Source organism: Caretta caretta, chromosome 6 (genome assembly GCF_965140235.1).
Source record: "Caretta caretta isolate rCarCar2 chromosome 6, rCarCar1.hap1, whole genome shotgun sequence".
Lineage (NCBI taxonomy): Eukaryota > Metazoa > Chordata > Testudines > Cheloniidae > Caretta > Caretta caretta.
In genome coordinates, this window is record NC_134211.1 from 43,443,279 (window position 1) to 43,469,682 (window position 26,404).

Below are 26,404 nucleotides of genomic sequence, written 5' to 3' on the forward strand. Positions count from 1 at the left end.
TTGATTGACTGTGTGAATATAGTACTCTAAACAGGGCTGGATTAACCTTTTGTGGGCCAAGAACCAAACATATTTGTGGGCCCCACTAGGGAATGAAGGGGCCAGGGGCAAGAGCACAGCGGGCAGGGTGGATTTGATTTAAAACATGATTTAAATCACTAGTCAGGAAGACTCAATTTAATCATAGTTTTCTACATAAAAGTGCATTCTTGTTGGTTGTTATAACCTTAATACATATTTTTTACAACTCAGAGATAGATGTAGGTTTCATTTTTAGAAGGTACACACTATACATTTTTAAAACAGTGATTTATTTTGAAAAAACTTTTCAGATGAGTTTTACAGCTATATCAGAAAATGAATGATTTTTTGGTTATTTCATTTACGAAGGATAATTGAAGCAGATATTTATGAAGTCATTGGAAGGTGAACTATATCCAATTCAACAGGTTAATCATTAATATTTGGTGGATTTTCTTGCCAGGCTGTATTATGAAGAGAACATCACCAGACAGACATTTAAATTGTTTTATTTAACTAAAACAACAACAACATTAAGTACCGGTATTCTGGATTTTTTTCTTCAACAGCAAACATAATATTTTAACAAAAAAGCATATGCTCCTTGCTTCTCACATTTATCTCCAAACTTCTTCTCCTTGTCCAGATTCTATTCCGCCCCCAACAATCTTCTATTCCTTGAACTTTTTGAAACTTTTCACTTTTAAAGAGAGGTAAGGGATTGATTCTGTGTACACAAATTTTCAGAGGGACAATAGAGCTGAGGTCTGTTATTTCTCACCTCTATATATTATTTATTTAAAAACATTTTTGCTGTTACAAGCATTTTACCTCTGGAGACACATATCCACAGTTTGAGAACTGCAAAACTAAGCATCTCTGATGGTATCTTCTAGACTGAGCACTAAGTCCCATTAGGTAGATAGAAAGATTAATTTAAATAATCTATACAGAAGCCTGTGGAACCCCATATGATTTGGTCCCTAATCCATGAACTATCAGAACTCATTTACAAAACTCTTCTTAAACATTACGTGAATATATTGTCTCATACTATAGAATTAGAATTTATAATCCCTATTCCATGATGAGATATAATGCATCTTAATTAAAACTATCTTTAGATAGGTTTTTTCCTCAAAAATCCAATATAAATTAAAAAAATCCATTTTGTTTTTTTTAAAACAAGTAATTGATTTTTATCCACCTTGACAGTGGGGCATGGCAGGGTGGGGGGAAGGATTGGTCCCCAGCTGGAGCAAGGCAGGGGCCACCGGCAAGATGAGCACAGTGGGACACGGGGGGAGGATTAGTCCCTTCTGACTGGAGTAAGGCAGGGGCCGGGGGCAAAAGCACAGTGGGGCAGGAGCAAGGGTTGGTCCCAGGAACAAAGGAGGGGCCGGGGTTAAACTGCAAGCACAGCAGGGCTGGGGAGGGGGTAAACAGGATCCTGCCCACTGCCCCTGCCCACATAGATCAGGTACCTACCTTCTCCCTGGTTCTAGCCCATTCTCTTTGTCTCTCCATGCACTGAGCAGGGCTGGGGTTGCAGGGTCTGGGAGGGAGTTAGGGTGTAGGAGCAGGCTGGGGGATGCAGTGCAGGGTCTGGCCAGGAGCTAGAGAGTGGGAGGGGGCTCAGGGTTGGGGCAGGAGGTTAGGTTGTGGAGCGCTTACCTGGGGCAGCTCCCATTTGGTGCAAATGGTGCAGATGGGAATGTGGGGGGTGGGTGCAGGACTCCTGATTGGTGCTCAGGGTGGGGACGGGGACGTGGAGGGGGTGCAGGAGTCAGGACTGTGGGCTGGGTGTGTGTGCGGGGGTGCAGGAGTCAGGACATGGGGGACTGGGTATGTGACGGGAGTCAGGGCAGAGGGCTGGGGGTGTGGGCTGGGTTGGGGGGGTGCTCCCAGTCCCCTGCCCTGAGTGACTCAAAGCAGGGGGCTGGAGGGGGTATGCCCTGATTCCACCCCCCTCCCCAAGGCCCTGCCCCCACCTCTTCTCCGCCTCTTCCCCTGAGCGGCAAGCGTGCTGCGGCTCCACTCCTTCCCCTCCCTCATGCGGGCGAACAGCTGTTCGGTGGCGGGGCAAGTGCTGGGGGAAAGAGGTGGGAGAGGAGGGAATTTGGCTGCCAGTGGAGCCTGCCCTGCTGCAGAAGGAGCTGGTGGGACCAAGCTTCTGCCCCCTGCCCACCGCTCTCTCCTGCGGAGAAGAGCGGAGTGGGCCAGCCGGGGCCCCTTTGGAGCATGGGACTGGTGCCAGTGTCGCCATGGTAAATCCAGTACGGACTCTAAAGCCCCAAATGCAGTATGGTAGCCATGCAGGTGCATAAATAAGCTATTATGATAATTAATATCTGTAAATTATACTATTGCTGAGGGAAAACTTCTAACTGTACCAGTTAAATTTTTATAGTCCTGGGAAACTAAGCAACATGAAGAAAGCAAAAAAACTCAAAACACCAAAACAAAAAAAGCAACCCCCCCCACAAAAAAAAGTGTTTTTCAAAGAAAACCAAAGACGTTTTGATAATTTCAGCAAGCAAAAAAAGTGACATTTTTTACTTTTAAAGTTAGGATTAACTCATATTCCTATTGAAGTCAATGGGACAAGGATTTGCCTTTAAATAAATTAGCTATCAAGAAATAAATACTAATACTAAATAAATACTAATAATTGTGTGTATTCACACACACACACTTATTAGTATTTCAGAATGCTATACCTGGTAGATGGACCAGCACATGATATGCACTTGGCCCCACATTCCACACTCAGCAGCGAAAGTGATATAAAGGAGTTCCAGGCGTCACTCAAAAAGATGCTAGACTTCTTCTTCAGAATTGATTAGAAACTTAGGAGTCTGGTTAGTATATTGTTTTGTTTTGTCTTCTCAGTCACATAAAAATGTGACCAGTGATTTCAGTGCTTACACATCATCGAAGGCATCTAGCCTTTTAGCATAAGCAAACTCTAAATCTGTGAATGTGAATTTCACAATGAAGGAATGTAAGAGATTAAAAACTGTTGACCAGACTTTTTAATTCTAGGAATCCTTTGTCTGGTAATGCCTGAAAGTACTCAGTATATAATTTGGACACAGGTTTCTCCCCCCGCAGGGTCTGGCCATGTTAGTACAGTATGCGTCTTCTGGATATCTAGAGATAGGACACTAGATGGGGAGGGCATGTACTTTAAGCAAATGAAGAGAATTCTTTCCAAGATATCTGCCTGGTGGGTCTTGCCCACATGCTCAAGGTCTAACTAATTGCCATATTTGCAGTCAGGAAAAAATTTTCCTCTGGGTCAGATTGGTAGAGACCCTGGGGCGTTTTCACCTTCCTCTGCAGCATGGGGCACGGGTCACTTGCAGGTTTAAAGAAGTGTAAATAGTGAATTATCTGTAACTTGGAGTCTTTAAACCATGATTTGAGGACTTCAGTAACTCAGCCAGAGGTTAGGGGTCTATTACAGGAGTGGGTGGGTGAGGTTCTGTTGCTTGCAATGTGCAGGAGGTCAGACTAGATTATCACGATTGTACCTTCTGACCTTAAAGTTTATGAGTCTATGGCTAAGGGAGCCATTTCACATCTTCTAATGCCTAAAATAACCCCCTCTGCACCTCTTGTATAAGAAAATATTGACATAATACTACTCCCATTTTTACATCTTACATAATGTTGCTAAAGTTTTTGACTATTATCATGTAGAATACTGTATGGCTTTTGTTTGTTTTAAACAAGGCATAGCACACTGATAGGGAAATTTAATTTTAAAAACTGCCATTAAATAAGTAGTAGGGTGCTTCGAGGATTTTCTCATCACTTAACTCTATGCAATGACTTCAATCTATGAATTTAAGGCTGGATCCTATAGTTCAGTGGTTCTCAAACTGTGGGTGAGAAGAGTGCAATCAGATACTTGTCTGAGTCTCTAGTGAGAGATGTTAAACAATGTCCCAGGCCATATAAAATACAGCAAGTTCACTTTATGTACAAGTCTTCTAATTTTCATTGACACAAAGTAACTGTGTGCAGCTATATGGTCCTAGTTACAAAAAAAAGTGAGGTCAGATTCTTTGTGTGACTTATTTAACTTCCTTTTTTGGAGGCTCTATTGAGGGCACTTTGCTGTGTCAAATAGTGTTCCATAAAATAAACCACTACTTGCACAAACACCCGGATGGAGAGTTCCAAATGTGCTCTGAGTCCTTAAACTTATGATCATTTGCTTTCCATGTGAGAATAAAACTTGATCTCTTCCAAATCCCCAGAATAATGTTGCAACTGGGGGCCGGGAGAAGAAGAGGACAGCTGAAGCAAATTCAGACTTCTGTGCTGTATTTTATCCAACTGTACTGCAAATGGTGATGTTGCTGGGTGATAAAATAGCTTCTAATTTAGTGTTCCATTGCATCTTCCACTCACCCAGTTCAGCAGGCATAGAGCTTTTGTACTGCTATAACTATATCAGAATATTTGAAATTAAGTGGCAGATTTCTGACACCTTTACTCATGTTGCATAGAATCTTAGGCTATGTCTACTCTACGACCCTAACAACAACATTGTAAGGTGTGCTGTGTGGCTGCTCTTTATCGCCAGAAGAGCGCCCTCCCAGTGACAAAATAAAGCCACCCTCAACAAAGGGTGGCAGCTTTGTTGCGGGAGCGTGGCTCCCATCAATGAAGGGCTAGCCACACCGTCACTTTTCATGACTAAAACTTTTGTCGTTCAGGGGTGTGTTTTTTTCACTCCCTGAGTGACAAGTGTTTTAATGGTGAAAGTGCGAGTATAGACAAAGCCTTAGTCCCAATGAGTAGAGTATTTCTTGATTAAAGTGCTACTTAAGATAAGAGTGGTAAAATTGGCTTCTAGATAAGCGATGAGACTCGGAGCTAGATTTAGGAACGTATTTAGGTGCCAAAGGATGCAGATAAGCATTAGTAGGATTTTCAAAAGCATCTAAGAAGATTAGGTGCCAAAGTGCTTTTGAAAATCCCACTAAGCACCTACCGACATCTATAGGTGCCTAAGTACAATCAGAAACAAGGCCCTCAATCTTTGAAAGAGTGCACATTAAATCTTTCAAGGGGGAAAAAAAAGCAAGCAGGCAGCATTAACGCCAATGTTCAGGACATCTGGGAAGTTGACTGGGGAGCAAAGTGTGCCATGTAACAAAGGTTTCCTTGCTCTGCAGTGCTCCAGTCCTGCCACTGTCCTTATGTTCTCAAATACAAAGGCGCTCCCAAGGAAAGCACAGAGAGAACAGTGAAGTTACTGTTTTTCCTTTTCTGTGTGGTTTGGTGCCTGTGCACCCTATTCTGTTCTCTTTGCTCCGCACCATGCAGTGGAGGAGAGCATTTGTCCTGTAGTGGTTATAACTGAAGGCAATGCATATAAATAAAGGGCAAAGTAGGAGTGGAAGTGGTTTAGTATTGAGGACAGAGCAGAGTGAACACAAAACTCTGTCGTCAGCTACATAAATAAAACAATTAAACTTTACTCATGTGTGCTGCCGTTTTTAGTGCAATGGTAAGACGCTTATTAAAACAAGCTATTTAACATTAATTTTTGCCAGCTCTCATCAGCCCATTAGAAAGTACAAAACATGTTATGTAATAACTACTGCTATCTAAATGCTACAGAGGCTGGGAAGAGGATATTTGGGTGACTATTTATGGAAATTCAATATTACTTCAACTATCAGCATCCTTGCTTTGGAGCCAAAAGTCCCTAGTTGAAATCCCCAGAAGAGCAGATTCCAGCACAGATTCACAATTAAACTGAAAAATAATTCTTAAAAAGTTTCCCTTTAATTACTTAACTTCCATTAACGAATCCAGCTGCATGATCTTTAAAACGGAAAACAATTTCCTTTATAGAACTGTATGTATGTACAACCCTTCCTTGATTAACTCCCAGATTGACTATTTTACTTCACCCTTGTGCACTAGTATGCTTTTTTATCAAGCATTTCTACACCTTGTCTGAAATCCAAATATGATATAATGCTTGATTATATGCGGACACTGTGAAGGACTCAATCAACAGATTAGTGTGGCTACATATCTAATGGTTCTAGAACTAAAAACATTTCTTGTTTATGTGACTTTCTACATTTAGTTGGCTCAGCTCACTGGACACGGCTTATTTTCATTAAATTAAATTTTGCATTGCTTTGCACAATGCTTTGTGATACAAGACAAATGGGCCAGATCCTCGGCTGGTGTAAATCACTGTTAGCTTAACTGAAATCACGTTTGAGTTCGCTTAATGAATATACCAATCAAATCCTGCTGAGGAACAAGCCCAATACAAAGTAAAAGGGCCTTATGGGGCATATCTTTATGGGGAAAAAAAAGATGGCAGAAGGTAACTAGAAGGCAATCCTAAACATATACTTCTTTCCCCAAACAAATACCCACAGCGGGTTTAATTTTCAAAGGTACTGTCATAAATATAAAGGGAAGGGTAACAACCTTCCTGTATACAGTACTGTAAAATCCATCCTGGCCAGACGAGGCACAAAATCCTTTCACCTGTAAAGGGTTAAGAAGCTCAGGTAACCTGGCTGGCACCTGACCAAAAGGACCAATAAGGGGATAAGATACTTTCAAATCGGGGTAGGGTGTGGGGGGAAGGTTTTTGGTCTGTCTGTTCTGTGTGCTGACACAGATCAAAGAAGCAAGCAATCCAGCTCCATTAGAATTAGTAAGTACTAGCAAGGGAATGTGTTAGCTTATTTTTGTTTTGGTTTGTGATTTTCTCTGTGCTGAGATGAAGGTGTATTCCTGGTTTTCTTTTTGTAACTTTAAAGTTTGGCCCAGAGGGAAATCCTCTGTGTTTTTGAATCTGATTGCCCTGTAAGATTATCTTCCATTCTAATTTTACAGAGGTGCTTCTTTTACCCTTTTTCTTTATAATAAAGTTCTGTTTCTTTTAGAATCTGATTGGGTTTTTTTTTAGTGTCCTAAAAATAACCCCAAGGTTGGTCTGTGCTCATCTTGTTCTTTCTCAAGCCTCCCCAGGAAAGGGGGTGTGAGAGCTTGGGGGTGATATTAGGGGGGAGTAGGAACTCCAGGTGGTCCTTTCCCTGAGTTTGTCTAAATCACTTGGTGGTGGCAGCATTACCTAATCTAAGGTACAAGGGAGAATTTGTGCCTTGGGGCATTTTTAACCTAAGCTGGTAGAAATAAGCATTGGGGGGGTCTCTCAGGAGGGTCCCCACGTCTGTACCCTAGAGTTAAGAGTGGGGAGGGAACCGTGACAGGCGCAAACTGTAGTTAAGTACCCATTTCCCATTCTGAGTCAGTGGGTGCTTGAGCCCTGTTAGTATGACTTTGAAAATCTATCCCAGAATGTTTAATGCCGGAGTAGAGTTTTGTAATGGAATGACATCAGCATGTTCTTGCAACCTTCAACTTCCCTGTTTCTGATGTAATTGTTCTAGAGGAAATCTATACTTTCAATTTTGCTTATACTTTGTTTATTATGCAGCATTTTTTTTAAATATGTATTTATTCTTACAGTATATGGAAAATAAATACTACAGGAATGAGAATGCTTCCTTTCCTCGCTTTCTACAATTTCTTTTAGACTGTGCACAAAATTGTTCGCACACATATAAAAGACTGGTTTAATGCTCACATGATAACATTTCCTCAGACATCAGAGGGACTACCAGCTCACAGCTGGATGAGTTGCACCTATCACTCTAGTGGAAGATGGTAGTATTTTGAGTTCTCACAATCCTAGGTTTAATCCTCACCATTGATCAGTTTCCTGTGTGTTTGTGGCCAGTTTGCAAAATGTAACAATCCTCACACTTGCTAACTGCTGTACGGACCCCTTAGCTGTGAGTCGTCCTCCTCTTCAGAAAGAGATCACTGAAGGCTAGAAAAGGCCCCAGAGATGCTCTGAATAATCAAAAGCCAGGAACAATAGGATGAATGAGTAGCAGATTGAGGAGAAACAGTCCTAAAGTTTGAGGGTCAGACTAAAAGCTCTATGAGGAATGGAGAGGTTAGTCAGATCTCTAAGCTTATGCTCTGCAAGCTCTTGTCTCCTCCATTAACAGAAGGATCCTCAGGCTCTGTATGCTGACTGTGAGGAGTAAGGGAAAATACCATGCCAGAGACCTAAAGATGAGGTACTTCATAACCCTGCCCTCAGTGTAGAAGCACCCCCAACCAGAAGGTTCCCTACACCTGCAATAAATGTAGGACCTTATCCAAAGCCCAGTGAAATCAATAGGAGAGTTTCCATTGACTCCAGGTGACCTTTGGATCAGAACCTTAATTCTTTGAGCTACCACTCAAAGAAAACACCACAGAGAAGGATACATCTTTTAAAAAAAGCAGCTATGATGCTGCCTAATTAAAAATTTACCACACTCACTTAATTTCAGCCCTATCTTTAGTGTTCTCATGGGGCAGTTGTAAGAGGTTCAGTGAGGAAATGAAGCACATTAATCAAGTGTATTATGCAAGCTACATCAAAATGTACTAGCACTGACTAAAGCATTTAACAGTGCTTTGTCATCCTCACTTGTTTAGAGAGCAACACTTTAAAAGCAAGATCCTTCTGCTTGCTGTTGTTCAGAATGAAAAAGAAAAATGGATCCTGCAATCTTACTTCATGATAGGTAACTTAAAAGAGATCAGTAAGCAAACTGCATGTTAAAACTTATTAGTTACTTTAGTTTTTATTTTTATTCACAAACTTTGGATTTATCTGGTGTCCTGTGGTAGAAATCAAGCTTTCTGATTTGTTTATTTTAAAATAATTTTCACTCTTTACATTTGGATTTTATTTTCCATTTATAACACTTTCTTCTTGCTTGAACAAAGCAAATACAACCTTCTACTCTCAGTTACATTGCTGTAAAGCCAAAGCAATTCCATGGAGTAGCCCTGGATTTACTCCAGTGTAACTGAAGGCACATTTTAGTCCAGAGTGCGTGAGCAGTTCTGCTGAGCACATGTGCTGAATAGGCCGCATCTCACCTGTCATGCTCGGCAATATCACAACAATAACTTAAACCACAGCAACCAAGCCCCTTAATTCTTTCCACTAAGGGCTGGTCTGCACACAATTTTTGTACTAATTAAACTATATCTATATCTATTCCCCTCGGGCGGGTGCAGTTATACTGGTATAAAGGTGCTTACATTGGTATAGCATATTTTCGTAAATTTAAATCAATATACTAAAAGCACTTTAAAATTATGTACAGACAAGCCATAAGAATCAACTTCTGAAGAAGCTGAGCAGGTGCTGGTTACCGAGTGGAGAGTACAGCAATCCAGAAGTTAAATAGCACAGACTGGGCAAGGACAGGGTGGGTCCCCAGTGGATGTTGGCTGCCCCATCCATCTCAGTGAGGTTTAAGCTCAGATGCTCAGTGATGACAAACGTCAACAGTGTTAACTATTTCATCCTTCATGTATAAATGGCCAGAGGGGGTCTCAGATCAGCACAGTTCACTGGAAGTGACATCTTATTTTGATACCATAAAGTGGGTGGTATTGGGGAAATGCCACCATGTCTCCTCCCCCCCCCCAAATCAAGAAGAAGCCAAGTTCCATGGGCATACTGTTAAAACAAAATCAAACCATGAATTTTAAGCCAGAGTCATGATTTTGGAATATTTAGGGATAGCAATTCAGATTGCTAAACTGCCAAGGAGGCAACTACACTAATGAGCCAACACCCCCATTCTAATTTCCACTTGCTCCTTTCAACCACAAGGACCCACTTACCTTCCCAAATACTATATCCAGGGCAATGAGAGAAATCAATGCTGAAATATTTGGGTGATGAGAATTACAGAAATGCCTCTAATTGAAAACAAACAACAGGGGTGTGCATGCAGACTGACCTGTTGTGGGCGTATGAAACTGCTATTTTTAGTCATTATACTGAGTGTGACCAGCAACAGTTTTCATAATAGTTGCTTATGCTACATCCACAAAATACATGTGTTTGTGCTTGCACAGATAACTGCATGTGCACACAATTCAGATATTTGTGTGTACAACTTCCTATGTTGTGTACATCAATGCATAATTTTACACATTTACTATTTGTGTGTGCATGTACCCACTCATTTTGTAGGAGCACATACGATACTACTTTTAAAACGTGTCTAGGAGTGACTTTTCCCTGATATTCTTTGATCTTCAAAAAGATTTAAGTGACATCATTACTAGGACAAATATGCCCAAAACAACAATTTTCTGATATATATTTGCAAAACTGCAATAATTTTGTGTGTGTTTTCTCTAGAACATAAGTATCATTCTCTTCTTTAAAAAAAGTCCCTGCAGCATTCATGAGCCATCCTAAAACAACGTATCATTGCACGTGAACAAGAAAAATAAATAAATAGTAACAAGGAAACTAATTTAAGTTATAAACTTCCAAGAGGTCAGATTATAAACTACAGTGATACAAAAAAGTTATTTTCATGTGTATGAAAAATATCTTCACAATATTTAAAAGTATCTGATAAGAGTATGGAAAAATCTATACATTTACATCTTACATTCTATTGCTTTTTCTCTAGAAATTCCTTGAAAGTTTTTTCCAATTTGGCAAAGGACAAATTAATAGAGGCCCATTTAAAACATCAGAAGAGATGAGGGAAGTTAGGACTAGAAAGCTTTATGGAATTTCTATTAATTCTTTTGAGAGCTACATGAAACCATATAATCAATTCTATTCCCATCAGCAACTCTCTCATCTTGCTATCTTCTTACTGAAAATATTTCAAAGTTTTCCATGAAACAAATTATAAATGTATGTTCATATATCCTGTGTGTCTGTGTTTCCTTGAAGAGTCAATATTTGTTATGTAATCTGTTATTTTGCAGATTTTATTTTTGCAAGATTGGTATCTACTTCCAACTCCAACCTACTCTGATATTATAATAAATATACTCTTTTGGGGTGAATGAAAGGAGGAAGTGTCAATGCACTTCGACTACAAACAGAAGTTGTCAACATGCATACATGAATTTTTAATAAACAAAAAAAGCCTATCCAACATTTTGAAAATAATCCTTGTGTGTTGTTTTAACTTATCAAGGTCTGCCTTTTCACACAAAAATGGGAAGGTCAGCTTCAAAAATGGAGGTTTCAACTGTGAGAGTTAAACAAGAAAAACAAGTTTTAAAAATAACAGCCGACTGAGATAAAGAAACTCACCTAAAAATGGATCACTGTATTCTGTATTAGACAACTTGAGTAAGTTGTTTTCCAGAGTCTCCATCACTTTAGCTGAAATAAATGCAAGTTTCCATCAATGTAATCTTTTTGTGTTGCAAATAACATAGAAACAATTTCTGGCAGCTACACACTCAGAATGGCCAAAGCAAGGTGTCATAAATATAAAGGGAAGGGTAAACCCCTTTGAAATCCCTCCTGGCCAGGGGAAAGCTCCTCTCACCTGTAAAGGGTTAAGAAGCTAAAGGTAACCTCGCTGGCACCTGACCAAAATGACCAATGAGGAGACAAGATACTTTCAAAAGCTGGGAGGAGGGAGAGGAACAAAGGGTCTGGGTCTCTCGGTATGCTGGTTTCTGCCAGGGATAGACCAGGAATGGAGTCTTAGAACTTTTAGTAAGTAATCTAGCTAGGTATGTGTTAGATTATGATTTCTTTAAATGGCTGAGAAAAGAATTGTGCTGAATAGAATAACTATTTCTGTCTGTATATCTTTTTTGTAACTTAAGGTTTTGCCTAGAGGGGTTCTCTATGTTTTGAATCTAATTACCCTGTAAGATATCTACCATCCTGATTTTACAGGGGGGATTTCTTTATTTCTATTTACTGCTATTTTTTATTAAAAGTCTTCTTGTAAAAAACGGAATGCTTTTTCATTGTTCTCAGATCCAAGGGTTTGGGTCTGTGGTCACCTATGCAAATTGGTGAGGCTTTTTATCCAACATTTCCCAGGAAAGGGGGGGTGCAAGTGTTGGGAGGATTGTTCATTGTTCTTAAGATCCAAGGGTCTGGGTCTGTAGTCACCTAGGCAAATTGGTGAGGCTTTTTACCAAACCTTGTCCAGGAAGTGGGGTGCAAGGTTTTGGGAAGTATTTTGGGGGGAAAGACGCGTCCAAACAGCTCTTCCCCAGTAACCAGTATTAGTTTGGTGGTGGTAGCGGCCATTCCAAGGATAACGGGTGTAATATTTTGTACCTTGGGGAAGTTTTGACCTAAGCTGGTAAAGATAAGCTTAGGAGGTTTTTCATGCAGGTCCCCACATCTGTACCCTAGAGTTCAGAGTGGGGGAGGAACCTTGACACAAGGCATTAAACGTACTGATAAACTTTGTAGAGCATTTTCTGCTAGTGATAACAGAGCATCATTGAATTATCAGTGCCTGTGATTCTCTTTCTGCTGAAGCTTAAACTCATGTTAAAAAATATTCAGCTATCACCACATTTGGAGGAGAATCACTCACAGAGTTTGGTAATAAAAGCTGGTCAAATTCTTTATCTGATAGATTTTGCAATATTCTTCAAATGTTGTTAATTATTCAGTGAATAATTGTTGTAATTATTTGCCCAATTCTGCGGGTAACACTGTTTCACGTGGGCAGGGCACTATTACCTGTAAACTCCTGGGCTGTCTCGCCAGTCCAGGAATGACATCCCATATCAGAGCCTGTTTCAAGCCCTTGTCTCAGGCCTGAGTTTATTGGTTAAACAAAAATGAAGGCAAAAATACTGCAATGGGTAGTTCCTGTGCCCTACAAGGGCTACAGCTCCCAGCAAAGGCTTTTCCCTTACCTCTCACTTGCCAGAACCATCCAGGTCCTTGCTCTGATCCCAGGAATCCTGCAATAGCCTATCTGCTCCCTGAAGTTCTCATTCCCCAGGCCATCTGCCTGCAAGTCAAATAGCTCGGCTCCTATAGTAGGTGAAAGAACCGCCCTTGGTTCTTTCACCTACTATAGGTGGTCTCTACTCAACTGAGCTCTCACAAGCTTTTATAGGACCAGGTAGTCTTCAGGCTATCAAACTAACCCATAGGTCCATAGCCTCAGCTGAGAGGCAGTTGATTAGTCACAGGCTGGACCCATCTCTCCTTAAAAGGGCCAGTCACCCAGTGACAGTGACATGCACGGGCTCTGACTTATGTTGCTAAATGAAATATTTCTAAATCATTTTATAGGTTTTTGCCAAGTTAGATTTGGGCTTGTGATGTGATAAAATGAACAAACAGAAACAAAAAAACCCAAAAACAACAAAAGGAAGATTGATTTAAACCTCACATCACAAACCAGACCTGGAGAACAGGATAAGCTCACACAAGTATTTGAGGGAAATAAACAACAACAAGGAAGGAGAGGAATAGTAGGAGCACACCTAAGTCATGTATAAACAGAAATTTAAAAGCAGCTGCCAAGCAGGCCAAGTGTGAACCGGGAGGTTCTCAATGTAGTATATACAAGCACCACCATCAACAAAACATACATTCCATGAGCAGATAAAATCAGAATAAATACATGCATCTTCCATTATGCTCGCTCTTAAATCACTATCAATTAGCAGCTTCTAAACTTAATGATTCTGGAAATGGTGACAAAAAAACAAAAGATGCAGATAAAAGCCAAGACCCCAATCCTGCTATGTACATGCTGACCCTTATGCCTTAATGGAGTCCCATTTATTTCAATGGGACTCTTCTGTGTGTGTGTGTAGGGGAGGGGAAAGGGCTCTCTGTCTGTGTGGAGCCAGTTTTGGGTAGAAGACCTGTGATATCCATTACCCCCCCATTTACAGGTTTGCCATTGTCCAGGGTCATGACATTTCTAATCTGGTGCATTGTGCATTCATTCCGAGGTACAGGTATATATTTATATATTTAGTTCACATACTATAAATACATTGGGTGAAATCCAGGGCACACTGAAGTCCATAGGAGCTTCACCATTACCTTCATGGGGGCCACGATTTCACACAATATTTTCAGTATGTATTGTAAAAACCATAATGCACGATTGAGCAGCAGCTGCCCTATTTTTCTAAGATCCCCTTAATGAACTAATTTCCAGGCATTCTTTAAATATTAAACAAGTAGCACAGATATTACAGGTTTCAGAGTACCAGCCGTGTTAGTCTGTATTTGCAAAAAGAAAAGGAGTACTTGTGGCACCTTAGAGACTAACCAATTTATTTGAGCATGAGCTTTCGTGAGCTACTGCTCACTTCATCAGATACATACCGTGGAAACTGCAGCAGACATTATATACACACAGAGATCATGAAACACCCTCCCACCACACTGTCCTGCTGGTAATAGCTTATCTAAAGTGATCATCAAGTTGGGCCATTTCCAGCACAAATCCAGGTTTTCTCACCCTCCACACCCCCCACACACAAACTCACTCTCCTGCTGGTAATAGCCCATCCAAAGTGACAACTCTCTTCACAATGTGCATGATAATCAAGGTGGACCATTTCCTGCACAAATCCAGGTTCTCTCACCCCCTCACCCCCCGCCAAAAACCACACACACAAACTCACTCTCCTGCTGGTAATAGCTCATCCAAAGTGACCACTCTCCCTACAATGTGCATGGTAATCAAGGTGGGCCATGTCCAGCACAAATCCAGGCTCTCTCACCCCCCCCTTTTTTTCCCGGGGACACACACACACACACACACACACACAAACTCACTCTCCTGCTGGCAATAGCTCATCCAAACTGACCACTCTCCAAGTTTAAATCCAAGTTTAACCAGAACGTCTGGGGGGGGGGGGGCGGATAGGAAAAAACAAGGGGAAATAGGCTACCTTGCATAATGACTTAGCCACTCCCAGTCTCTATTTAAGCCTAAATTAATAGTATCCAATTTGCAAATGAATTCCAATTCAGCAGTTTCTCGCTGGAGTCTGGTTTTGAAGTTTTTTTGTTTTAAGATAGCGACCTTCATGTCTGTGATTGCGTGACCAGAGAGATTGAAGTGTTCTCCGACTGGTTTATGAATGTTATAATTCTTGACATCTGATTTGTCCATTTATTCTTTTACATAGAGACTGTCCAGTTTGACCAATGTAAATGGCAGAGGGGCATTGCTGGCACATGATGGCATATATCACATTGGTGGATGTGCAGGTGAACGAGCCTCTGATAGTGTGGCTGATGTTATTAGGCCCTGTGATGGTGTCCCCTGAATAGATATGTGAGCACAGTTGGCAACGGGCTTTGTTGCAAGGATAGGTTCCTGGGTTAGTGGTTCTGTTGTGTGGTATGTGGTTGCTGGTGAGTATTTGCTTCAGGTTGCGGGGCTGTCTGTAGGCAAGGACTGGCCTGTCTCCCAAGATTTGTGAGAGTGTTGGGTCATCCTTCAGGATAGGTTGTAGATCCTTAATAATGCGTTGGAGGGGCTTTAGTTGGTGGCTGAAGGTGACGGCTAGTGGCGTTCTGTTATTTTCTTTGTTAGGCCTGTCCTGTAGTAGGTGACTTCTGGGAACTCTTCTGGCTCTATCAATCTGTTTCTTCCTATTCCTACCTACATGCCTCCAGCTTTCACCCTGACCACACCACACGATCCATCGTCTACAGCCAAGCTCTGCGATACAACCGCATTTGCTCCAACCCCTCAGACAGAGACAAACACCTACAAGATCTCTGTCAAGCTTTCTTACAACTACAATACCCACCTGCGGAAGTGAATAAACAGATTGATAGAGCCAGAAGAGTTCCCAGAAGTCACCTAATACAGGACAGGCCTAACAAAGAAAATAACAGAACGCCACTAGCCGTCACCTTCAGCCCCCAACTAAAACCCCTCCAATGCATTATTAAGGATCTACAACCTATCCTAAAGGATGACCCAACACTCTCACAAATCTTGGGAGACAGGCCAGTCCTTGCCTACAGACAGCCCTGCAACCTGAAGCAAATACTCACCAGCAACCACATACCACACAACAGAACCACTAACCCAGGAACCTATCCTTGCAACAAAGCCCGTTGCCAACTGTGCCCACATATCTATTCAGGGGACACCATCACAGGGCCTAATAACATCAGCCACACTATCAGAGGCTCGTTCACCTGCACATCCACCAATGTGATATATGCCATCATGTGCCAGCAATGCCCCTCTGCCATTTATATTGGTCAAACTGGACAGTCTCTAAGTAAAAGAATAAATGGACACAAATCAGATGTCAAGAATTATAACATTCATAAACCAGTCGGAGAACACTTCAATCTCTCTGGTCACGCAATCACAGACATGAAGGTCGCTATCTTAAAACAAAAAAACTTCAAATCCAGACTCCAGCGAGAAACTGCTGAATTGGAATTCACTTGCAAATTGGATACTATTAATTTAGGCTTAAATAGAGACTGGGAGTGGCTAAGTCATTATGCAAGGTAGCCTATTTCCCCTTGTTTTTTCCTATCCGCCCCCCCCCCCCCCCCCAGACGTTCTGGTTAAACTTGGATTTAAACTTGGAGAGTGGTCAGTTTGGATGAGCTATTGCCAGCAGGAGAGTGAGTTTGTGTGTGTGTGTGTGTGTGTGTGTCCGGGAAAAAAAGGGGGGGGGTGAGAAAGCCTGGATTTGTGCTGGAAATGGCCCACCTTGATTATCATGCACATTGTAGGGAGAGTGGTCACTTTGGATGAGCTATTACCAGCAGGAGAGTGAGTTTGTGTGTGTATGGGGGTGGAGGGGTGAGAAAACCTGGATTTGTGCTGGACATGGCCCACCTTGATTATCATGCACATTGTAGGGAGAGTGGTCACTTTGGATGAGCTATTACCAGCAGGAGAGTGAGTTTGTGTGTGTGGTTTTTGGAGGGGGGTGAGGGGGTGAGAGAACCTGGATTTGTGCAGGAAATGGCCCACCTCGATTATCATGCACATTGTGAAGAGAGTTGTCACTTTGGATGGGCTATTACCAGCAGGAGAGTGAATTTGTGTGGGGGGGTGGAGGGTGAGAAAACCTGGATTTGTGCTGGAAATGGCCCAACTTGATGATCACTTTAGATAAGCTATTACCAGCAGGACAGTGGGGTAGGAGGAGGTATTGTTTCATGATCTCTGTGTGTATATAAAGTCTGCTGCAGTTTCCACAGTATGCATCCGATGAAGTGAGCTGTAGCTCACGAAAGCTCATGCTCAAATAAATTGGTTAGTCTCTAAGGTGCCACAAGTCCTCCTTTTCTTTTTACAGATACTACAGTGATTCATCTAAGTATTGTGCAGTCTGTAAGTGGGTTTTTTTGTTTTTTTTTTAAACTTATCACTTTCTGTAAGCATCTCTAGTAATAGTATTATGGAAACTTTTCAAGATTGAGTTTTTGTCTTTTATTATGATTTCACTATTTTCCATAAAATAAGCATTACAAACTCAGGCACGTCACAGTTTAGGAAAAAACATATATTGGAAGGAAGACGGTATAAATAAAGGACAACTGCTCACCTCGTTCTGACGCCACGTCGACTGTAGCTGTTGAAGTGCCTGCACTCAGAGGCCGAGCCTGTGGCTGGAGCCTATTTGGCTGAAGAAATGAAGAATGTTTGCTAAGACAGTGAGGGTGTGTTTGGCTCTGTGCTAAGCATGGCATGGATCTTCTAGAGGGCTTCAATGGAGGCTCTTTCACTGTCTCACTCCTGCTTGTGTTCATACCTGAAACATCCAAAATATACAGAATCAGAAGCTATGTAGTATCATGTGTTTTTTTTAAAAAGAGAAAGGTAACCATCTGGATTGAATTAGGAAGATTCAAGAATTTTTTTTTTTTAACTACCAAGTAGCTTTTCAATAATATTTTATACTGTTCTACCATATAGAACAGGGCTTCAGACTTTTGTATTGGTGACCCCTTTCATATACCAAGCCTCTGAGTGTGACCCCCCCCTTATACATTAAAATCACATTTTTATATATTTAACACTATTATAAATGCTGGAGGCAAAGCGAGGTTTGCGGTGGAGGCTAATAGCTCATGACCCCCCATGTAATAACCTCATGATCCCCGAGGGCTCCCGAACCCCAGTTTGAGAACTCCTGATATATAACATTTCATCCATAAATATCAACATGCTTTCCAAGTGTTAATTGAACCTCACAATACCCCTGTGAAGCAGGCAAAAGTATTTTTGTACCTCCATGATAAGTAAGTAAATGAAGGTAGAGACTATATTTTCAGCAGGCAATTTTCTTTTCATAGGTGAAAATCTGAACCTGCAAAAGTTGTACTAGCATTCTGATACCTGCAGGTGAAATGTAGTTCAAAACTGCATTCTTGCTCCTCTAAAAACCTGACTAAAAGTGAAAATTAATTGAGAGGTGGAAGTCTTCTGACTTTACTTTGCAATTTAAAGTACAAATTTTCAACAACTGCAGGAGGCATAAAAGGTTGCCACTTTATTTCTATACAAGAAGGCCTTCTCATCCAGAAGAATGGGTCTTTCAGTTTTGAAGGCAGCTACTAGCCACAAAAGGAAAAGTTGACCTTTCTGAGCCACAACTCCAATATCATAGTGTCTTTGGAACACACCAGAAGATATGAACAAAAACAATATACAGCCTAAGGCTCCCAAAACAAACTTCCTGATTGGGCACTGAATTAGTCATAAAGAATGACAGATGAGTCACACCAAGCTATTAAAAAATAAATCACTGACTTTTTGACAAAATCACCCCCCTCCGCCACACACACACACACACAACATGCTATTCCCCTATCTACCGAGGAAGATCAGCAGATCTCACTACCACCACTATGCAGGAGAATACTGGGAAGATATGGAGTTATTTATTCTAGGCCAAAAGGTATGCTAAGCACCTCACAGAGCAAAATTTAGATATGGTCCATGGCCTCAAGAATTTATCATCCAGAATTAAGATGCAACATAATGAATGAGGGCGAGAACAACAAACTGTTAGAGAAGGGTGAATTGAGCGAGGATTACAACAATAAAATAATGCAAGAATTCAAACACACTGCTCAGTGACATCTTTTTTTTCTTGTTTACTTTCCTCTAGTCTTATATGCTTTACATCAGGCATGAATTATGAAGGCGCATTTACTGGAGTTGTGTGGTTTGGATTGGCGCACAGTTCTCCCAAGCACATGTAACCAGAATCCAACAAACAAACATACTGCCCTACTCAGTGTCCATCTCTTTAGTACATATGCATGGATGTGAAAATTGTTTCACAATACGTTCAAGAATTTAGAGTAGTGTTTTCTGTCAGTATATGTAACTTTCAACACGGAGGTATTTAGACATGCTAAATAAAAAAATCAAATGTAAGCCTTCAACACACACTCTTTATATCTCTGTGACTTTTAGCTTAGCTGTTTAGTGGTCAGGCTTTTTGCTTTGCCTCAGAAGAGCAAAGCATACTCAATAAAGCCCTACTCTCCTATTTATTTCAGTGCCATTTGCTCTTAAAGGTCCTAAACACTTCATTCCTATTTATCAGGAAGTTCTCCCTATGAAAATATACTAGATAAGTTTATCAACTTCCTGTCAGAGTTAGTAATTAGGAAACATTAACTCAGCTTTTGAAAATACAGCAAGAACATGTATCTATCCTACTGACCCTCATTCTTCCCTCCAAAGCTTGCTTGCTGAATTTTTTCTTTACTGAAATATCACAGTACAAGAGTGTTTTGAGAGATTTAATAGCTCTGATGATAAATCAACTGCACAGCACTTGTTAAAAAGCAATATGAGATTCTAAACATGTAAGTCAGGTGGCCTTATGCCACCCCAGTTAACAGTAATTCACTCTTCAAAGCACACTTTGATGGCATGACTAACGCACTCCATTCTGAGAAGAGCATGATAAAATATTATTTCCCAACAGAAGATATAGACCTTTCGTTTTTAGAGTGTAATTTTACCTGTACTCATCTTACTGTATTTTCCACTCTCCCTCAAAAAATGATTTGCTCAATGTGCCAGGTCCTCAGATGACTGACACTTTAAAGTCATTGTAAAGGTTTGAGTTTTTCAACATTAAGTTGGAAATGCATATATGCTTGTAAAAACAGATACCACATGCAGTTATCATAATTAAATAACTCAATCAAGACTCCACTTTAATAATGATAATCTGCACTCGCCATATATCACAGACACTGTAAAACTCCCTAAATATTTCAGATACTGTAAATCTCATCTGTACATTTTAAATGCAATATAGGAACTAATAGAGCATTCTCAATCAATGAGATTAAAATTCATTAGCATTTTAATAAGACTTAAATCCAACATTTTCATTAATTTTAAACCAAATCTGGGATATTATTCATTCTTCACACATTATGGCAGAAGAGTGAATACAGAAAGCCAAATAAATAAATTCCATTGTCTTGTTTATGTGCCCAGATCTGCCAAAATGCTTTAGTTACATAGGTGCCTCCAAACTGATGCCAAGAAACACCAAGAATGAATTTGATGCAGGGGTCGTCTGACTGGGCAGAATTTGGACTTTATATCCAATATAAAACTTAAAAGCATTAAGGCTGTATTCCAGCTTGTTGATAAATTGCACAGTCATTTGCTTGGCCACACTTTTGTTCATTATGAAATATACTGAAGAGACCGAATAACCAATGTTGATTAGGTTTGTTAATATGGTACAGGAAAAAAAGTTCTATACATCAGTCTCCAAAGACAGGTCCCGTGCATCTATGGTACATTCGCCTTATGCACAAGGTGTGCTCACCAACGTTACATCCCTGAAGCCATCTTTTTATAGCCTACTGGTTTACCAGTAAAAAGCACTATATGCATCACCTGAAAGGAAACTAGATTCAATTAATCAGCTTTTTACCTTGTTTTGGTATCATGATGTACCCCTTTATCTTTTGTTCTGAACTCATGCATTCCAAGTACTAAGGGGCATGAGAACACCTCCTAAGCCTGTACCAGGATAAAAAGATTTGTAAGGGCAACTCCCTTTCTTTGCTATGAGGAAACAATTACATGTTCTTGCACTGACAGTTTTCCTATCTACTTAGGCCAAAGCTTACTTCAGTTAATGCAAGGAGTTATGGGTTACTTCGCATAAGCGAACAGGATTATAATAAAACTACAGGGCAATCTGAGCTATGTAACTGCTATATTAATGCTTAAAATGTATACTTAAATGCTTGAAATATATATTGCGGGCAATACTATCAGCATAATATATATATATATGGTAGCTAGTATATTTTAGTCAACATTTAAATGCTTCAAAAGACACAACCTGTGGTGTTCTCTTTAGGAACTACATTGACTAAGGTTCTTTTCTGTGTGTTATAGTTTTAATAATGCAACATGAAACAACATGGATGAAAGCAGAGTCTTAAACAAGTTTAGATTGAAAGAACCAGATAACAGATTTAACCAACTCTGAACTTATTGTTGGAAACTTATTCCTTCCAAGACTTTTCCACTTGGCTTATCAAGAACACCTTGTCCATTCTGAGAGAACACTTCATCTAGTTTTCTGAGACCCAAAAAACTCAGTTCAATTCCAGATTTTGTCCTTCAGGTTACTTTATTTGGCACACAGCAAAACTAAACGGAGTTGAGTTAGGAGGTGGGTATAGGGCATACCAAGCTTAGGAGGTGGGTATAGGGCATACCACACATCCAAAGTTACATAGAAATACCTTCCCCTTTATATACACATTTACACATTACTTTGAATTTACTATATATTGCATCACACATTTTGGGATTGGCATGGTTACTTTGCAGAAACCAATCCCTGTGTAGCATGCTCTGTCCATGCATTGCCTATGCTCGACCTACTCTTTACCTTATTTCTACATTCTTAATTTATCTTGTCCATTGTTAGTAAATGGTTCCCTGGGTGATCTCCCTCTTATCCTTAGCTGGCTTAGACATTCTGTCTTTTTAGCCTATTGACCTATTTGATTATCTTATTTAGCACAAACATTCTGTTTTCAACCTAATGATCCGTTTACCACTCTACTTCTATCTTCCAAGAAATGAGCTCTGCGTAAGCTTGTCTATCTCACCAAACAGAAGTTGGTCCAATAAAATAGATCACCTCACCCACCTTGTCTCTTTAATACCCTGGGACCAATATGGCTACAATGCTGCATATAAGAAATGTATTAATTACGCATGTCAGGCCAGGCCTCAGCTACACTTATGGTGAAGTTACATTAAGTGTCCATTAGATGTCAATACACTACAATACGTTCCTATGGTGAGTCTGAAGAAAGTCCCCTTTCATTTCCTATCAGAGAAGGGATAAATGACTCTGGGATCTATGGATATGGGCTATGGTTTGGTTGAGGTGGCTATGTATTATGTGCACACAAAAATGCTGACCCTGATTTGTGATCCCTTGGTTATGATGACTTGTGACTCCTGTTCTGGAGATCCTGCCTCTCTGCAGAGCTGGAATTTGAATGGGCAAACTCTGCCTATAGCACAAGTGTGTGCGCTGTTGATCTGCTGCTGAAGGGAAAACAGAATTTGTTTCTAAAATGTAATTTAAACCAGTGATTACTCCATAATATGATCTTATTTGTGGTATTTGGGGAAGTCTGGAGCCCACACTTACGTACTTTGCATATGCAATAGATCCACAGAATCTTGTAAAATTTTTGCCTCCGCAGTGTACTTCCATATAGAGAATTGGACAGTATATAGGGATCAATCTGGTATTTGGTACAAATAATGCACCATAAACAATTTTTAAATGATATGCAAGCATTTAGTTGCTTTGGGGCTCTCATACTTTATAAGGTACACGTCTAATTAAAAATGAAAGGACCTCAGACTCAGATAAGGAGTCATTCTAATCTCTGAAGTAATTTACACTCTCTTTTCAAAGGGCCTGTATTTATGAACTTACAAAATAAAGAACTTTTCTATTACAAGTTATGTATTGTTTGTATTACAGATGAGGGCCCTATTGTACTGGGCACCGTACGAAGCCATAGTAAGAGACAGAAAGGTTTAAAATCTAAATAGACAAGATGAAATGGGAGACAGGAAGTATTAATACACCAATTTTACAGATGGGAACTGAGGCTCAGAGAGATTAAGTGACTTTCCCAAATTCACAGGAAAACTGGCAGAGTGAGGAATCAGAACCCAGATATCTTCAGTCATAGCCCATGTCCTTAAACAGAAGGAAGGCTTCCTGTCATCAAAAACCGAATGACGAAATATTCAGTAAGTCTATTGTGTAAAAAGGATGAATTTCTTGGGTCTTCTGGTGGGTTTCTTGTTGGTGTTTGTTTTAGTAGGTTGTTTGTGTGTTCTTGCACCAATGCTTTAAAAAGGAAAAAACAACAAACAAAAACAGGGAAACACTTTTGAATGGAATGGTATGAAATCTGTTGGAATAGTTACTTCCTGCAGCCGTTGCCAATTCTCAGGGTTACGACAGAATTCGGCAAAATCCACACATGGCAGTAATTCTCAATGCTCAAGTCAGCTGATTCAGGGTGATGTTACAGTGGTAAAAATAGCAGTGTAGATGTCCCTAGTTGGGTTGGAGCCTACGGTCTGAGATCCGGCATGGGGGTTGGGTCTCAGAGCCCAGCCACCGGTCAGAATAGAAACATTTACACTGCTATTTGTAGCCCAGGGGTGAGTGCCCCATTAGTCCAAGTCAGTTGACCAGGGCTCTCAGACTTGCTGCTGTAGATTTTTATATATATTTTTATTATGTTTTCTCTAGTGTACATGACAAAACACTTCCCTTGACTAGTGTTGCCAACTCACGATTTTGTCATGAGTCTCAGGATAATTGTTTTCCTTAAAGCCTTAGCTCCTGGAATCAAGTGAATTCATGATGATTTCAGCCTTCATTCTTAAAGAAAAATGAAGTTTCTAGCCCTCGTGGCTGTGAAGAAAGCTTCGAAATGTGACCCCAGTGCTCCCTAAAGGTTCAAAAAGCAGAAGGCAAATAAAAAGAACGCCAAATCTCTTATTATTACATAATCTCATGATTTGATTTTTGGTGAGCCTGAGTCATGTTTTTGAACATTTGGGGTTGGCAATACTGCCCTTGACTCTATTCAGAAGAGTTTAGGAACATTGCTCATACACAACATAAGCTTTTTCACAATATAAAAAGGCTTCATTCCTGAGGTACTAACTACAAGTTAATTCAGCGGCAGCGAAGTAGTTAAACAAAGCTAAAACTCAAAAATAATAAAGGGACAGTGTGCCAGCTCTCAGAAAATATGTCTCAATGGCCACATACATTATCAGTTATTCAGAAAACACAGACTGACATCTGTTCCTTCTTTTACAGTCTTCACCCATAAGCTCTTCCAGCAATGGGGAAAATGCCAAAATGTAGAGACAATTGCAAAATTCCAGGTTTGGACTGATCTGAAATTGGGTTCCCTGCCCCTGCTCATTCCTACTGGGTAGATCAAATTCAAATGGTTTATTAACCACGGTAATTGACTTGGTCTAGATTACGGTATAACTTTGATTAAAAATACACATATACATTAGTACAAGAGATTTCTTTAACATTACTTCAAGATATTTATACTGCACTAAAGGCAGGGTCTGTCTTCAGGGCCACTCAGGGAATGGGAGGGAGCAAAAGGGGATATTTGCCCCAGATCCCCCCTTTGAGAGGGCCCAACTAGGTCGCAAGGCCACTCACTGGAATTCAGCCACTGGCCACTCACAGTGGAGGGGCAACCAGACCAAACCTGAGTGGTGCTGCGACCTCGCGTACCAGGTCACAATGCCTAGAGCAGGGAGCTGGGCCCAGCCCCACAGAGGTGGAGCTGAGCTGCCACTGGGATGAATGTGGTGTGGGCTCACTCTCAAGCCTCCCCCATCCTTTGGCCTCTCCTTAGTGGTAGCTTTTTTGGAAGAGTTGGGGGACCCCAGTTGCAGATTTTCCCCCAGATCTCCCAAAACCTGTGTGGCCCTGTCTGTCTGTGAAAATCATGTCCTTACGGAGTTGGGGTTATTTAAAACAGATTAAAAAAATAAAACTTTTCGAAAAATGTAAATAGGCCAGGCAGTAAGGTGAGCCCTGAGTGAGAAAGATTTAAAGGAATATGATAATTCAAACTCTTACACATTACACATGACAACGGATATGAAAATATGTGGAAGAGTCTCATTTCTATAACACTTGAAAGGATGTGTGTTTAGGTGACAAGTAAAGAAGATGCACAGGATGCGTGACAGGAAAGTAAAAGTTTACTATGCTACAGAAATGCCTAATGCAAATCCAAAATATAAACAATTCAGGTAGGTGACTCAACTCCAGTGATAAACAGCCTGAACTCGTCCCACATTTTAGACTCAAACTCAAAACATTTTTTTTTTCCTGAGAGTCTAAAATATTTCAGTTTTGGCCACAGCCAGAAGTACCAAAATATGGTGAGAAGGACTTTTCTAGTTATATTATATTCCGATGGTAGTGGAGTCAACAGAATTGTTTTCTAATTACATGACTTACTGTTTTGGTGCCTAAATTTAACGAGGGTTGCACAGGTGTCGCTAGGAACATAATCCAAAGCGAAGTGTAATTGAATGAAGGAAATACCCCAGCCTGACTCTCAGTGTATGTCTACACAGTTGCTGGGAGGTATGATTACCAGTGTGGGTAGACAGATCCATACTAGCTCAGCTCAAGCAGTGGACCCTCAGGCACTAGCAGGGGCTCAGGCAAGTCACCAAAGTTGAAGCTTACCCAACCCTCTGGGTCCAAACTTGAGTGACTGGCCCGAGTTATTGCCAGGGCTGCAGTGTCCACCCTAATATTTGTAGTGCGCTAGCTCAAGGTGAGCTAGTGGGACAGTCTCTCAACTCACACTGGGAATCTCACCTCCCAGCTTCAGTGTAGACATACATTTCCAAAGGCTAGGATAGAGGTGTGAAATTTCAAAGGTGGCTTTCTGAGGGCAGTAATCAATTAACATAAAATCATGTGACGCCTCTGTTGCGAATAGCCTAATAAACCTATGATTACTGTTAGTGTCACTGTATCAATGCACTGAAGATGTATACAATGGGCAGATCCCATTTATGAAGATAACAAATGTTTATAGTAAATAAGACAAATTACACAGTTGACACAATACAATAAGGTTGAATATTTAAGTGGAAGGTTGGTTTGTTTGCATGTCTGTGTGACTGCGTTAGGGATGGTGGTAGATGAAAGTCAAAAAGGAACATTTTGCACTTTGGCTGCTTTGTAACTCAGTTACAGCAGGATTAGAAATAGGAGACCGCTGAGTATATTTTGAAGGAGCAGGGGCGGAGCTTGAAGAGCCATTACAAAGACTTGTATGTAGGAGGGAGGCAGAAATAATGCAACCCACTTAATTCAAAACTCAGGAGCAAAATCAACTATTGTCTTAATTAATTGGTAATTTGAAGTATGAAAG

General features: G+C 40.5%; 1 protein-coding gene across 2 annotated transcripts in view; it reads right to left on the minus strand.

Moving 5' to 3' along the window:
- Window positions 1–26,404, minus strand: part of ANO3 (anoctamin 3) — a 382,443-nt gene that overhangs the window by 138,870 nt on the left and 217,169 nt on the right. For both annotated transcript variants that reach the window (XM_075129454.1, XM_048853572.2), the window contains exons 2-3: window positions 17,464–17,670; window positions 11,225–11,296 (exon numbers count right to left, since the gene is read on the minus strand). In XM_075129454.1, coding sequence (XP_074985555.1) covers window positions 11,225–11,296; window positions 17,464–17,670 — 279 coding nt within the window. The remainder of the gene's footprint in view (window positions 1–11,224; window positions 11,297–17,463; window positions 17,671–26,404) is intronic.